The following is a 15,768-nucleotide window of genomic DNA, read 5'->3' on the forward strand; positions in this document are numbered from 1 at the left end:
TAGAAAAGGCAAAAAGACAAACAAAACAAAACAAAAGTGAATTCACAGGCTACAGAAGAGCTAGGTGTGACATTTAGGTATGCACATTGAGACACTAAAAATGAGGCTGAGTGAGCCATAGAAAACTAAGGCAAGAGCATTCTGAACAGAAAGAAGAGTAAGTACACAGTTCCCAAGGAGGAAAGCTGCTTGGCATGGTTAAAAACAGGAAAAAGGCCAGGATATCTGAAATCCACCTAGGGAACAGACTGAAGGCAAGAACCAAAGTAAAGGCAAGGCCCCAGGAAAGAGTTTTCATCTTACCCAAAGCATTTTAATTAGAGGGGAACTTGATTCGTCTAGTGCTTTTAAAAGATATGTGGCTGCTCCATATAAAACAAATAGGAAAAGGGCAGAGAGACAAATTAAGAGCTGTGGCAATAGTCCAGCATGACAAGGGTCCAGGATGGATTAGATCTAGGATGGATTATCCTGGAGCTGAGCATTGCGGACCTATTTGGAGAGAGAATTAAGAAATGTACTAAAGGGAGTTCCCGTCATGGCACAGTGGTTAACGAATCCGACTAGGAACCATGAGGTTGCGGGTTCGGTCCCTGCCCTTGCTCAGTGGGTTAACGATCCGGCATTGCCGTGAGCTGTGGTGTAGGTTGCAGACACGGCTCGGATCCTGCGTTGCTGTGGCTCTGGCGTAGGCCGGCGGCTACAGCTCTGATTCGACCCCTAGCCTGGGAACCTCCATATGCCGTGGGAGCGGCCCAAAGAAATAGCAAAAAAAAAAAAAAGAAATGTACTAAGGGATTAGATGTGGGAACCCAGAGGAGGGGAGGATTTAATGACCCCTAGATTTCAGACTTGAGAAGCAGGGGGTGCTGCTCTTTGAGACTGAAAACACTAGGAGAGAAACATGTTTGGAGGAAAAACAAAGGACTCAGTTTTGGATCTTTTGAGATTTGAGATCTTAGTTAAATATCCCAATGAGGATAGCAGGTGGGCAGTTAGACCTAGATCCAGGGTGCAAGAAAAAGGAGGCACCAGGAGTTCCCATCATGGTGCAGCAGAAAAGAATCTGACTAGGAACCATGAGGTTGCCGTTTGATCCCTGGCCTTGCACAGTGGGTTAAGGATCTGGTGTTGCCATGAGCTGTGGTGTAGGTCGCAGATGTGGCTTGGATCTGGTGTTACTGTGGCTGTGGCGTAGGCTGGCAGCTGTAGCTCCGATTAGACCCCTAGCCTGAGAACCTCCATGTGCTGGGGGTGCAGCCCTAAAAAGCAAAAAAAAAAAGTAGGCACCAATAGCATACATGTGGCGTCAAATGACATGAGGGATGAGATCTTCAGGGAACGTGTGCAAATTAAATGGGCAGTCAAAAAACAGCCCTGAGCACACGACATTTAAGGATGGACAGGAGGTGCAGAGAGAATGGAAAAGCACATCAATGAAGCCCAAACAGTGTGATGATGAGAGGGACAGACAGGGGTTAAAGGAAAGTGAATAGCACTTGTCAGGCACACGGCCTTAAACCCAGTACATGACTGCTTCGATGGGCTCTTGAGTAGCTGTCCTGCTTCCTCAGGCCTGCTTACTAAACTTTCTTCCCAATAGTGGTGGGGAAACTGTGAAAAAATAGCAATTTCAGAAGGGCCTTTCCATTTCTGCTACTGAGAATACAGAGAGGGAAAGTAAGGGGTGTTCACCTGCAAGCATTTGAAGCCAGGACTAGAGTACAGAATGCAAAGAGAACAAGGATGGCACATCTCCTGTCACAAGGCTAGGAGGAAGGAAACTTCCATTTTCAGGATGGAAGAGCTTTTCAACAGTTACAATATAGGAGAGAAGCTTGAATTTAGACAGCTCAGAAGGGAAGGGTATGAGGAGTAAGAAAAGCACCCAAGAAAGTAACAATTGTAATTTCCAGGTGACTGGTGTGAGAAAAGAGGAGGAAGCAATGAAATCTCCCTCAAGATAGTGAAGTGACGAGAACAAAATGACAGACTGTGGGTCAAGTAGAGGGATTTAACTGCAGAGGCAAGAGAGAAAAGGCCCGTGGCCACAGGAAGGTAAGTAGAGAAAGAAGGTGCCAGAAAGAGGGAAACTAATCTAGAAAGCAACCTTTGAGCAGAATGCAGAGAGGGGAACACCAACCTCTTGGAACCATGGGAGGAAAGCGAGGGCCACATCCTTACCTGAGGACTCTTGGGCTCATCCCAAGTTGCCCCAATGGTTCAAAGACCCCAAAGAAAAGTTTCTACACAGGACACTGGCTGGGCGCCAGCCCTGGTTCACAACCAACCTCTTGGATTTATGGTTTCTGCTCACCTACCTGGGCAGCTCTGACCGGAAATGCTGGCATTTACTATCCATGGCTCTTCTCCTTGCTCCAACTTGAAGATTAAATCAGGTTTGGTATCATGATAACCTGTTAAAGAAAAACCACAAAGGATGTGGGCCAACCTGCTGGGGACTAAGGGTTCAGGAGGTAAGAAAGGAAAGAGCTCATTTGCACATCCCTATTCCCTAAATAGGGACTAAGAATTTAGCCTCTAGAGTTCAAGTCCATAATCATTAAGTACTTCAAAGGGCCCAGGGTAGATCGACAGAAGAAAAAGGGATGGCATGCTATGTCTTATGATCTGAGCTGCACAGAAAAACTGTACTTACCCACAGACAGCAGGTTGCTATAGTTTTCCAGAGTCACATCCCTGTACAGGTGCTTCTGTGCAGAATCCAGTAACTGCCACTCTTCCCAGGTGAACTCCATTGATACGTCCTTGAAAGACAACAACCCCTGTAACAATACACACACCTTTCAGTAGGCTGCAGTTACACTGGGAGACATGGGGAAGAAGAAGAGGACCCAGAAAAGGAAAAATGTCCCTCCACAGGTGCCCAGGCCAGCTTTCACATTGAGAGAGAATTTTTAAAAGATAAGAGGATCTCTCACTGGGGATCCTGCAATGGGATCAGCAGCATCTCTGGAGCCCTGGGATACAGGTTCCATCCCAGGCCCAGCACATGGGTTAAGGATTCAGTGTTGCAGCAGCTGTGGTTTAAGTCGCAATGGTGGCTCAGATCTGATGCCTGGACTGGGAACTCCATATGCCATAGGGTGGACAAAAAAGAAAAAAAGATCATAATAATTGAACCAGGTAATTCTTTTGAGTCCTGAAGATTTGGAGATGACTAAAACACACTTTGCCCTCAGGAAGCTTTCACTCCTGTAGAGGGAAACAAGTATCTATGCATGTAATAAGGTGTTTCAAGCCTGATAAAATCACATTTAGAGATGCCTTGCACAGGGGTGGAGAGAGATTCTAAATGAGGCCGCCAGATACAGTGAGAAGGTCTAACCCTCCAGAACGCTTGCTGTCCTGCCTGCTGCTCAGCCCACCCAGAGTCTCAGTGGGAGTGACAGCACATTAAAAAATGTGCCAAGGGGGAGTCCCCATCGTGGCTCAGCAGAAACGAATCTGACTAGTATCCATGAGGATGCAGTTCAATCCCTGGCCTCGCTCAGTGGGTAAAGGATCCAGTGTTGCTGTGAGCTATGGTGTAGATCACAGACGAAGCTCAGATCTGGTGTTGCTGTGGCTGTGGTGTAGGCTGGTGGCTACCACTTCAATTTGACCCCTAGCCTGGGAACTTCCACATGCTACACATAAAGCCTTAAAAAGCAAAAAAATAAAAATAAAAAATGTGCCAAGTAGGTGAATTCCCAGCTTTTCTTCAAGTAAATAAGGAGCCCATGACAGGCCGACCAGGGGACACCCAGCACAGACCCTGAACTTGCAGTCCAAGTCACAGTGTCAGCCGTGCAGCCTGTATGTGTGGTGCTTGATGCCTCTGAGAATCACCCAGTGTGTTTACAACAAGTTCTTTTCACAGGACCAAAAAAAAAAAAAAAGAGTAACAAGCCACAGATCCTCAGGAGATCATTCAACAAGCATTCATTAGGCACCAACCATAGACAGAATCCCTGTCCTCAGTGGGTTTCTGTTCCTGAAGAGGAGAAGCCCGTAAGCACGCAGGCCAGTGGTGACAGTGCTCTAACAGGCCTCCTTCAGTGTCAAGGGACAGGGTCCTGGGGAGGCAGGCACAGGAGCCATTTCAGATGGATGATCAGGCAGCCCCCTGCAGAGGTGACATTTGGGCAGAAGCCCAAGTAATGTGACAAGGAGCTCGGAGATTTCTGTAGGAAGAGTCGCCTACACAGGCCTGTGCCTGTGAAAACAAAGGCACAGGCCTGTGGGGTGCAAGGATGTGGTAAGGACTTAGGATTTTATTCCAAGGGAGAAGAAGTCACCAGAAGACCCTGAACTAGGGTGGCCTGCTCTGACTCCCATCTGCAATCACTGTGACTGCCAAGGAGCAGGGGGTGGGCCTCATTCCTATGGAAGATGAAGCCCCAGGGGGTAATGAGCAGAGGTTGGTTCCTGGGCATCAATTGAAGACAGAGGCAGAAGATGTCCTGATGGAGATGATGGGGTGCAGGGAAAGGATGTCGAGGAGGTAGCCAGAATCCTGGCCAGGCAAACTGAAGACACTGTCCTGTAACACAGTGAGAAAGGGAGGTACAGGAGCTGAAGACAGTCAAGCTGCAGCTAGAGCGCCCCCTTTCACACCCCCATAAGGAGAGCACCTGTGGGAAGTGAAGTGGGACATCTCACTCAGCCCTATGTCCCCCCATGTCCACCAAGCCTATAGGCAGGAAGGGCTGACCTGCATTTAAGGATGTCAGTAAACAAGGAATCTGGTATGTTTCCCCCTGGGATTTTTTTCTTTTTCTTTTTAAGGCTGCACCCACATCATATGGAAGTTCCTAGGCTAGGGGTGGAATTAGAGCTGCAGCTGCCAGCCTACACCACAGCCACAGCAATGGCAGATCAGAGCCTCATCTGCAATCTACACCACAGCTTGTGCCAACACTGGTCCTTAACCCACTGAGCAAGGCCAGCAATCAAACCCCTGTCCTCATGGATACTAGTCGGGTTTGTCACCCCTGAGTGACAACAGGAACTTCCCCCTGGGAAATTCTGAAGATGAGACCGTGGAGGCAGAGAGAAGTGAAGCAACTGACAGGCTTCTCTCCAACAATGCTGCCTGCAGGGAGGGGTGCAAGTCTGGGAGGCTGTAGAGGCCAGTGAGAAAGGGACTCATCAGAAAAATACAGCTTCTGTCCTCTGATCACTGTTCCCATACGACCCACGAGGAGCCCCAGAGGGGGACAAAAAAGTGAGGGGTCGAGGGAGAGACAAGCCTCCCCTCTCCTTCTGCAGCCTGAGCGGGGGAAGGAAAGGGGCTGGAATCAGAGTGCAGCCTGGACTTTCCAATGCCTGAAAATAACTGACAGCCAAGTATGACTGTGACCATCTTGGCTTTTGCTAGGGTGATTGCCAGGGTCAGGGGAGGGATGGCTAACAGGGCATGTCTGAGGCTGTGGTGAGGGTACATGAAGCTGTGACTCATGTCTATCCTAATCAAGCCCCAGCCATTCATGAAGGCGGCACTTCACAATGAAAAGGGAACCTGGAAGCCAGGCACTGCAACAGGACTGTGTGAAAGCCTGAGGCAGATGCCACAGGGGTGACAGTGGGGGTGAACCAGGAGGCTTATTTTCTTTTAAGTCTCTTATTATTATTTCTTTTTCTTTTTTTTTTTTTTTTTTTTTTGGCAGCGCCCACAGCATGCAGAAGTTCCCAGGCCAGGGATCGAACCTAGGGCCACAGCGGTGACCCAAGCCACAGTAGTGACACCAGATCCTTAACCTGCTGTGCCTCAAGAGAACTCCCAGCCTCTTACTATTTTTAAGCTTGATAAGAACAAAAATAAAATACAAAAGAACTACTACAAAAATATTGAATTGGGCAAGCAGAATCAAGAAGTGAGGGAATTTAGGCAGTTCCCATCGTGGATCAGCGGTAATGAATCTGGCTAGTATCCATGAGGATGCGGGTTAAGGATCCCTGACCTCACTCAGTGGGTTAAGGATCCGGTGTTGTCCTGAGCTGTGGTGCAGGTCGCAGACATCGCTCAAATCCTGCATTGCTGTGGCTGTGGTGTAGGCCAGCAGCTGCAGGTCCAATCAGACCCCCAGCCTTCCATATGCCACATGTGCAGCCCTAAAAAGAAATGAGAGATTTAAAAAAGAAAACTATTATGATCAAGAAAGGGTGAATAACTCTAAGACACAAGAGATGTTAAAATGTATAGGAGATCGCTATACACAAATTCTGCTGTAATGTGATGCGATATGCAGAAAAATCACCACTTTGCCAGGTTTTAGGCTTATGGGAAGCACAGGGTTGGGTTGGGGTGTAATACCTTTGCACACATATAAAAAGAAAATAAAGAACCTTAATAAAAACAGTAGCAGTTTGGAGTTCCCATTGTGGCTCAGTGGTTAACGAATCCGACTAGGAACCATGAGGTTGCGGGTTTGATCCCTGGCCTTGCTCAGTGGGTTAAGAATCCGGCATTGCCATGAGCTGTGGTGGAGGTCGCAGAGGAGGCTTGGATCTGGCGTTGCTGTGGCTCTGGCGTAGGTCATGGCTACAGCTCCGATTAGACCCTTAGCCTGGGAACCTCCATATGCCTCAGGAGCGGCCCTAGAAATGGCAAAAAGACCAAAAAACAAAAAAGAAAAAAACAAACAAAAAAAACAGTAGCAGTTTTATACATATTTAATGGCTGAGAAATACATAAATAGGAGTTCCCATCGTGGCTCAGTGGTTAATGATTCCAACTAGGAACCATGAGGTTGTAGGTTCCATCCCTGGCCTCATCCAGTGGGTTAAGGATCTGGCATTGCCATGAGCTGCGGTATAGGCTGCAGACTCGACTGGAATCTGGCATTTCTGTGGCTCTGGTGTAGGCCAGCAGCTACAGTTCCTATTAGACCCTGAGCCTGGGAACCTCCATATGCCACGGGTGTAGTCCTAAAAAAGATAAAAAGACAAAAGAAAGAAAGAAAGAAAGAAAGAAAGAAAGAAAGAGAGAGAGAGAGAGAGAGAGAGAGAGAGAGAGAGAGAGAGAGAGAAAGAGAAAGAAAGAAAGAAAGAAAGAAAGAAAGAAAGAAAGAAAGAAAGAAAGAAAGAAAGAAAGAAAGAAAGAAAGGAAGAAAGAAAGGAGTTCCCGTCGTGGCGCAGTGGTTAATGAATCAACGAATCCGACTAGGAACCATGAGGTTGCGGGTTTGGTCCCTGCCCTTGCTCAGTGGGTTAAGGATCCGGTGTTGCCGTGAGCTGTGGAGTAGGTTGCAGACACGGCTCGGATCCCGCGTTGCTGTGGCTCTGGCGTAGGCCGGTGGCTACAGCTCCGATTGGACCCCTAGCCTGGGAACCTCCATATGCCGTGGGAGCGGCCCAAAGAAATAGCAAAAAGACAAACAAAAAAAAGGAAAAAGAGAAAGAAAGAAAGAAAGAAAGAAAGAAAGAAAGAAAGAAAGAAAGAAAGAAAGAAAGAAAGAAAGAAAGAAAGAAAGGGAAAGAAGAAAGAAATAAAGAAAGAGAAGAAAGAAAGAAAGAAAGAAAGAGAAGAAGAAAAGGGAAAGAAAGAAAGAATAAAGAAAGAGAAGAAAGAAAGAAAGAAAGAAAGAAAGAAAGAAAGAAAGAAAGAAAGAAAGAAAGAAAGAAAGGAAGGAAAAGAAATACTACAAATGTGGCACTTGACCTTGAAAAAGACCTGTTTGAGTGTCAGAATAGCTGTACTCTAAAGTGGTAAAAAGAGGATTGCCTGAAGTCAGACAGAAAGTGCATGTTGTTCCCCAAGATATCAATCGTGTTGAAACACACTTAAATTTTTAAAGCGAACATGATAGCAGAACTGATTGTAATTATAAATTTGTTCCAATAACTTTGAAAATTTAGGAGAAATGGAAAATCTCCTAGAAAAATAAAAGCAATCAAAATTTGCCCAGAAAGAATTACAAAGGCTGGACTGACCAGTCCATGATCATAAAATAAACTGGAGTAGTAATCAAAGATATACCCTCTCCAAAAAAGACAATGGTTCTACAGTAAGTTCTACCAACATCTGAGAGACAGAATATTCCCTTCACATCTAATCTGATGTAGAGTCAGGAAATGACTGGACACCTGTCATACAAACTGTATAACCCCACAGACCAGGCAAAGACAGCACAACCTTAGTCTAACCTCATTTATTATTAACTTTGATCAAAATACCTAGGTAAAAATACAAATAAAGTGAATCCCATACATACATACATACATAGCAAACCATAAATTAAGTTTATCCAAAAAACTAAAGGACACAAAACCCTATCAATGAAAGAATTGACATTAGTACATTAATGGAAAACAATCATCTTAACAGATAAAGTTCCATGACAAAATTTAACCCTTTTTTTTCTTTTGGCTGCTCCTGCAACATGTGGAAATTCCCAGGCATGGATCGATCTCGTGCCACAACAGTGACAATGCTGGATCCCCAACCACTAGGCCACCAGGGAACTCTGAAATTTAAAACTTTCAAAAATCAGAATTCAGTTTATTAAAGGTAAAAGTAATATCTTTGACACAAAAAATTAGCTTCCCTAAGCCCATAGAAAACATGAGACTTCGTGTGAAACATTATAAGTATTCCCTCTAAAATTAGGAACAATATATGGATGTCACACCAACTCTACTGGTGAGCACTGTCCTAGAGGACCTGGTCACAGCAGGAACAAAATGCCAGTGACAAACACTAAGGAAAGAACAAAAACTACTGTCATTACTTACAAACATCTGATTTTCTGACTAAAAAACCTAAAGAGGGGAGTTCCCATGGTGGTGCAGTGGTTAACGAATCTGACTAGGAACCATGAGGTTGTGGGTTCGGTCCCTGCCCTTGCTCAGTGGGTTAAAGATCCGGCGTTGCCGTGAGCTGTGGTGTAGGTCGCAGACGAGGCTTGGATCCCACGTTGCTGTGGCTCTGGCGTAGGCTGGTGGCTACGTCTCCGATTAGACCCCTAGCCTGGGAACCTCCATATGCTGCGGGAGAAGCCCAAGAAATGGCAAAAAGACAAAACAAAAACAAAAACAAAAACAAAACAAAACAAAACAAAACAAAAAACCTAAAGAGAAACTTCGGACATAACATGAGAACCAATAAGAAACATCAAGAGGGTGGCAGTTAAAAAAAAAAAAAATCAACATGAAAATAGCTCTTGGATACACTAGCAGCAACTAGCTAAAAAATGCAATAAGAAAAACCACAACAAATCTAGAAGGCACCCAGAATAAAGCTTAAAAATATAGAAAAACCTAACACAAAATAAACATGTGATAGATACATAAGTGCAGGGGAATTAAAAAGAAAACATAATAGCCAAGATATGGAAGTAAGCTTAGTGTCCACTGACAGATGAATGGATAAAGAAGGTCTAGTGGGGAGTTCCCATGATGTCGCAGTGGAAATGAATCCCGACTAGGAACCATGAGGTTGCAGGTTCAATCCCTGGCCTTGCTCAGTGGGTTAAGGATCCGGCGTTGCTGTGAGCTGTGGTGTAGGTCGCAAACACGGCTCAGATCTGGCATTGCTGCACAGGCTGGCAGCTGTAGCTTCAACTGGACCCCTAGCCGGGGAACCTCTATATGCCATGGGTGCAGCCCTTAAAAAAAAAAAAAAAAAAAAAAAAAAAAAGGCAAAAATAAATAAATAAATAAATAAAACCAGATTGAAAAAAAAAAAAAGGAAGTTCTAGTGGGAGTTCCCATCATGGCTCAGCAGAAAAGAATCTGACTACCATCCATGAGGATAGAAGTTCGATCCCTGGCCTTGCTCAGTGGGTCAAAGATCCATCGTTGCCATGAGCTGTGGTGTAGGTCACAGACATGGCTGGGATCTGACATTGCTGTGGCTGTGGTATAGGCCAGCAGCTACAGCTCTGATTCGACCCCTAGCCTGGGAACCTCCATATGCTGAGAGTACGGCCCTAAAAAGACCAAAAAACAAAAAGGAAAAAAAAAAGGTATAGTGTATGTATACACAATGGAATATGACTCAGCCATTAAAAAAATGAAATCTCACCATTTTCAACAACATGGATGGAAGTAGCGGTGTTAGGCTAAATAAAATAAGTCAGAAGGAAAGACAAATACCCTATGGTAACACTTACATGAAATCTAAAAAATTAAATGAACAAACAAGCAAAATGGATTCATAGATATAGAGACAAAACAGGTTGCCAATAGGGAAGCAGGTGGAACAGTGGGTTAAGTAGGCAAAGAGGGTTAAGAGATATAAACCTTTACTTATAAAATAAGTAAGCTTTAGGGATGCAGCATGAGGAATATGGTCAATAATACCATAATAGCTGGGTATGGGGACAGATTACCAGACTTAGGGTGGTGGCCATTTCATAATGTATGCAAATGTCAAATCACTTCATGGTACACTTGACAATACTGCGATGTTCTATATCAACTATATTTCGATTTTAAAGAACAAAACAAAAGGCCAGGTAATTGAGTAACATTCACGATGCGCAGGCTCAATGCGGTAAAGATATTAATATTCAACAAGGCATTTCATCAGCTATAAAATAAGGACATACCTGCCTCATGGGGCCATGAGACTTTAACGACTTCATATAGGCAAAGCGCCTATCCAAGAGTGGCACCTACTGATACTATTCAGTAGTCTTTTTTTTTTTTTGTCTTTTTCTGTCTTTTCTAGGGCCGAACCCTCAGCACATGGAGGTTCCCAGGCTAGGGGTCTAATTGGAGCTGTAGCTGCCGACCTATGCCAGAGCCACAGCAACACTAGATCCGAGCCTCGTCTTCAACCTACACCACAACTCAGGGCAATGCTGGATCCTTAACCCACTGAGCAAGGCCAGGGATCAAACCCGCAACCTCACGGTTCCTAGTCGGATTCATTAACCACTGAGCCACGATGGAAACTCCTATTCAGTAGTCTTAAAGTCTTTTTCATTTAGGTTCTGTACAAGTAAGTTCACTTATTTTATTTGCTATTGCAAATATGTTTTCTCTCACTGTACTTCCTAGGTAGCTATTGTTTAAAGATAAAAAGTTCACTGATTTTGAGGTTAACTGTATCACTCAGTGAAATTCCTTCTCCCTGGCACCCAAACTCTTCCTGTCACATTTGATCACCCCCCAAAAAAGTCTATACTATTACTAATTGTTTTACATCTCATTGTCCACAGCCTCATTTGTCCACAGCAATCCACTTTTCAACACTTCCTTTACCTCTCAGGAAGTGACACCTGTAACATTCTCTCTGCTCTGGAAAAACTGCTTAAGAGCTATAAATTCAGAAACCCAAGAGGCATCTTTTGACTTATTGAAATACTTCTGAGACATTTCGTATCATGGCTTTTATGAAGTTCCCTTTTCTCAAATTTGCAGGGGAAAAACCATTCTCCAAATTTTCTCCCAAGGGGGTAAAATAATACACAACTTTTGGAGTTCCCCGGTGTCCTAGCAGTTAAGGATTCAGAGTTGTCAGCGTTGTGGCTCAGGTTTGATCTCTAGCCCAGGAACTTTCCAATGCCAGGGCACAGTCAAAAACAACAACAACAACAACAACACACACACACACACACACACACACACACACACGCATACAAATTTAATCTCACCTCACTTGCACCCTGGCCCTTCTTCTCATCAGTTCTTTCCAAACTGTTGCTCTGAGTCCTCTATTTGGTCCTTTTCAGGGTGCTGTTTGTCAGACCCTGGGCCTCCAGGGTTTATATTTTAGTTGAAAACACCCACCTGAGCTGCAAACTCAACTACAGGCATAGCATATTCAACACCTACAAAGTTACACTCTGTCCCTGAATACCTCTTCCAACAGTGTTCTCATGACGGGACAGGTCACCAGCCTGCACAACAGCTGTGACGTCTTCTTCTGGCTCATCCATCAACCACTTGCAGAGTCCACTGGACCCTCTCCTCTTACAAAACACCTCTCCCTACCCGTTGACCCCTACCATTCTGCTCAATGATTACCCTCTTCGCCAAACCACAGCTCTGTTTAAGAGGATAAACGTATGTTTAATTTCTTGGCACTACCTGGCACTGCCAGTCTCAGGGTCCAGCACGCAAACACATCAGTTCATAAGCATTTGAACAAATGAATGAACAAAGAGGAGAGTAATTTCCCTAATGAGGCCCTAAAGGTCTGGGCATGAAGACAACTCAGTACTTGTGCGTGAAAAAACCTGAAATGATAGAGAATCACTTCCTTCACAAAGACTCATTTCCCTCAGAGTTGAGGGTCCGTCGCAGGCAATAAAGCAGTGTAACTGCAGAGGGAGAGGGCGTCGGACACAAAAATGCCAGAAAACAAGGGGCGTTTCTGGAGATCCAGAGACAGGGGAGGTAGAGGGACGGCGGAGAACACGTGGGTTCAGACCCTGGTGTGACCGTGAAGGGATGAACATATAGACCCCTGCGGCGAGTCAGCTGTCAGAAGTGAGAAAGTCCCTACTCACCCAGCACGAAGCTGTCCGAAACCTGGTGGCCATCCCGTGCTGTTTCGTGCAGGATGCGCAGGAAAGGATCGAACTGAGGGTCTCTCTGTTTCTCCCCCGCCCCCCGCCCCGTCTCGTCCTTGGAGGGACTTCGCGCTCCACAAGGGAGGGTCTGCAAGCAGCAGGCACCAGCCCGTCCGGGGCTTCTTCCCTCGCAGGGAGGCGGGCTCTGGGCCCGGGCAGAGGGAATCCAGGCGATGAGTTTGTACGGTTCCGCAGCCCTGACCCAGGAGGGACCGAGGCCGGGCTGGCTCCCCCACTCCCCAGATCGACAGTGGGGGGCTCAGACGGCCAAGACCCCGGTCCGCACAGGACCTTCAAGACTGGGTTAACTTCGCGTCTCAGCCAGGTCAGCAGCCACAAAAACTCAACACTCCCAAGCCCCTGTGCACTGACGCCCAGCCGGATACAGCCCGTTGGGCTCCTACTAGACTGCGGCTGCGGGTGCGGCGCACGCGGAAGTACCTCACTAGTCCATGAGCCTGGGAAACAAAACTACTACTCCCAGAACCCTCTGCGAAGGCCCTGCTCAACGGCAGGGCGTCAAGAGGCGGGCCTGGGAAGGGGGCGGAGCCAATAGGGAAGGTGGGCGGGTCCTGAAAACGTCCCTGCGGGAATCTGCAGCACCTGAGCAGCCCTAGGAAGAGCCAATAAAGCTATCAATTAATAGCATAATTTAAAAAGGCCTTTCTTCCTTAAAAAAAAAAAGTTGGGGAGGTAAAGGGGAAAAAGATAGCTTTATTGCTTTGCCAGGCAAAGGGGGCCACAGCGGACTAATGCCTTAAAGACTGTGCCCTCCTGAAAATCTTATTAAAAAGCTTACTGTTCGACAAATAGGAATGAAATAGGGAAATACAGGCCAAACTGGAGACAATACTATGCAAGAATTTGTGGGAGAAACAGAGCAGTGATGATAGGAAATTTTATAATCTTCAGTAATTATAGCAAAGCAAAATAATATGTGAATTAAATTCTCAGAAATCTAGTTCAAGAACAAAGTAAAACTGAAGAAGGCAAAGGAAAGGAAATATTAACAAAAGCTAAAAACCAGACATAATTTGCAAGAACAGAAAAGACTGAAATACTAGGAATCCAAAGTGATTTGTATAGAACATTGTACCTAGACATTGTTAAATATGCATAATTTTACATGTGCAGGGAACATCCTCCAGCATTCGTCATATGTTGGGCCACAACATAAAGCTCAATAAGTTTGAAAGGACTGCAATCATACAAAGTATGTTTTCTGACAACCGTGAAATTAAATTAGAAATCAGGGAGTTCCCGTCATGGCTCAGTGGTTAACAAATCCGACTAGGAACTATGAGGTTGCAGGTTTGATCCCTGGCCTTGCTCAGTGGGTTAAGGATCCAGCATTGCTGTGAGCTGTGGTGTAGGTTGTAGATGCGGCTCAGATCCGGTGTTGCTGAGGCTCTGGCGTAGGCTGGCGGCTACAGCTCCTATTCGACCCCTAGCCTGGGAACCTCCATATGCCGTGGGTGCAGCCCTAGAAAAGACCAAAAAAAAAAAAAATTAGAAATCAGGGGTTCCCATCATGGCTTAGCAGAAATTAACCCAACTAGTATCCATGAGGACACAGGTTCGATCCCTGGCCTCGCTCAGTGGGTTAAGGATCTGGGCTACAATGAGCTGTGGTGTAGGTTGCAGATTCAGCTTGGATCTGGCGTTGCTGTGGCGTAGGCTGGCAGTTGTAACTCTGATTCAACTCCTAGGCTGGGAACCTCCATATGCTGAGGATGCGGCCCTAAAAAGACAATAAATAAATAAATAAATAAATAATAAATTAGAAATCAATCCCAGAAAAAAAAATGTAGGAAATCCTCATGTTTTTGGAAATTAAAAAACACATTTTTAAGTAACCCCTAACTCAAAGAAGAAATCATAAGGAAACTTGGAAAATATTTTGAAACAAATGAAAATGAAAATGAAAAAAAACTTTTAAGTGAAAATGCAAAATATCAAAAAAAGTCTAGATTACTATAAGTCCAAATCCTGAGCTTTTTTCTTTATTTCATTCACCTCCAATTTAACCTTCCCTTTCTATTTGAACCCAGAGCTACTCAGTCACTGATATGGTCTCATTAAATTCCTGAGCATGTTGTATTTTCAGCAAGTTCCAAACACATCCTATACCTGGTTCTATAATTGAAGGAAACTCACCTCTTAAGATATTTCTTAGGCTAGCCTCCCATTTTATGTCATTTAAGTAAATGTAAGTGAATAATCTGTAATCCTACAGTCTCCTAAATGTAAGTGAATAATCTGTAATCCTACAGTCTCCCCAGATCTTTCCATATTAGACAGGAACTCTCATCTCCTGATAATCCAAGTCTCATTTACAATTATGAAACTCCTGTTACAGTGTAAAGCAGTTACTGCCCTAAAACAATGCAGAACTATTTTTAGGGAAAAGGCTCTTAGATTGGTATTGGCTGTAAGGGAATGGAAGGAGGTCTTGGAAATGTGCATGAGAGAAATAGACACCTAAAATAATGATTTTTTTTTTGGTCTTTTTGCCTTTTCTGGGGCCGCTCCTGTGGCATATGGAGGTTCCCAGACTAGGGGTCTAATTGGAGCTACAGCTGCTGGCCTGCACCACAGCCACAGCAACACAGGATCCGAGCCGCATCTGCGACCTACACCACAGCTCACGGCAATGTCAGATCCTTAACCCACTGAGCAAGGCCAAGGATCAAACCCACAACCTCATGGTTCCTAGTCGGATTCGTTAACCACTGAGCCATGACAGGAACTCCAAGAATGATTACTGACAGTAAATAGACAAGGGGAGGCCAATGAAGACATTTCAGTGTATAAGATATGATTAAATAGGGACATAAAGACAACCATTCTGTTTGTCAAAGATTAGGGACAGTATTTGGGACAACAGCATACTAAAAGTAAGAAGAGGTAAATAGGAGTTCCCGTCGTGGCGCAGTGGTTAACGAATCCGACTAGGAACTAAGAGGTTGCGGGTTCGGTCCCTGCCCTTGCTCAGTGGGTTGACGATCCGGCGTTGCCGTGAGCTGTGGTGTAGGTTGCGGCTCAGATCTCACGTTGCTGTAGCTCTGGCGTAGGCCGGAGGCTACAGCTCCGATCTGACCCCTAGCCTGGGAACCTCCATATGCTGCGGAAGCGGCCCAAGAAATAGCAAAAAGACAAAAAAAAAGAAGAAGAAGAGGTAAATATATACAATTACCTTTTTTTTTTGTCTTTTTTGTTGTTGTAGTTGTTGTTGCTATTT

General features: G+C 45.1%; 1 protein-coding gene across 1 annotated transcript in view; it reads right to left on the reverse strand.

Moving 5' to 3' along the window:
* The window catches only part of ZNF84 (zinc finger protein 84), a 48,301-nt gene extending 35,337 nt beyond the window's left edge, over nt 1-12,964 (reverse strand). Inside the window, exons 1-3 of the mRNA XM_047761004.1 lie at nt 12,465-12,964; nt 2,660-2,786; nt 2,322-2,417 (exon numbers count right to left, since the gene is read on the reverse strand). Of these exons, the coding sequence (XP_047616960.1) occupies nt 2,322-2,417; nt 2,660-2,786; nt 12,465-12,497 (256 nt within the window). The 5' untranslated portion in view covers nt 12,498-12,964. The remainder of the gene's footprint in view (nt 1-2,321; nt 2,418-2,659; nt 2,787-12,464) is intronic.
* Between the last annotated feature and the right edge of the window lie 2,804 nt (nt 12,965-15,768).

This window comes from Phacochoerus africanus, chromosome 15, assembly GCF_016906955.1.
Source record: "Phacochoerus africanus isolate WHEZ1 chromosome 15, ROS_Pafr_v1, whole genome shotgun sequence".
Lineage (NCBI taxonomy): Eukaryota > Metazoa > Chordata > Mammalia > Artiodactyla > Suidae > Phacochoerus > Phacochoerus africanus.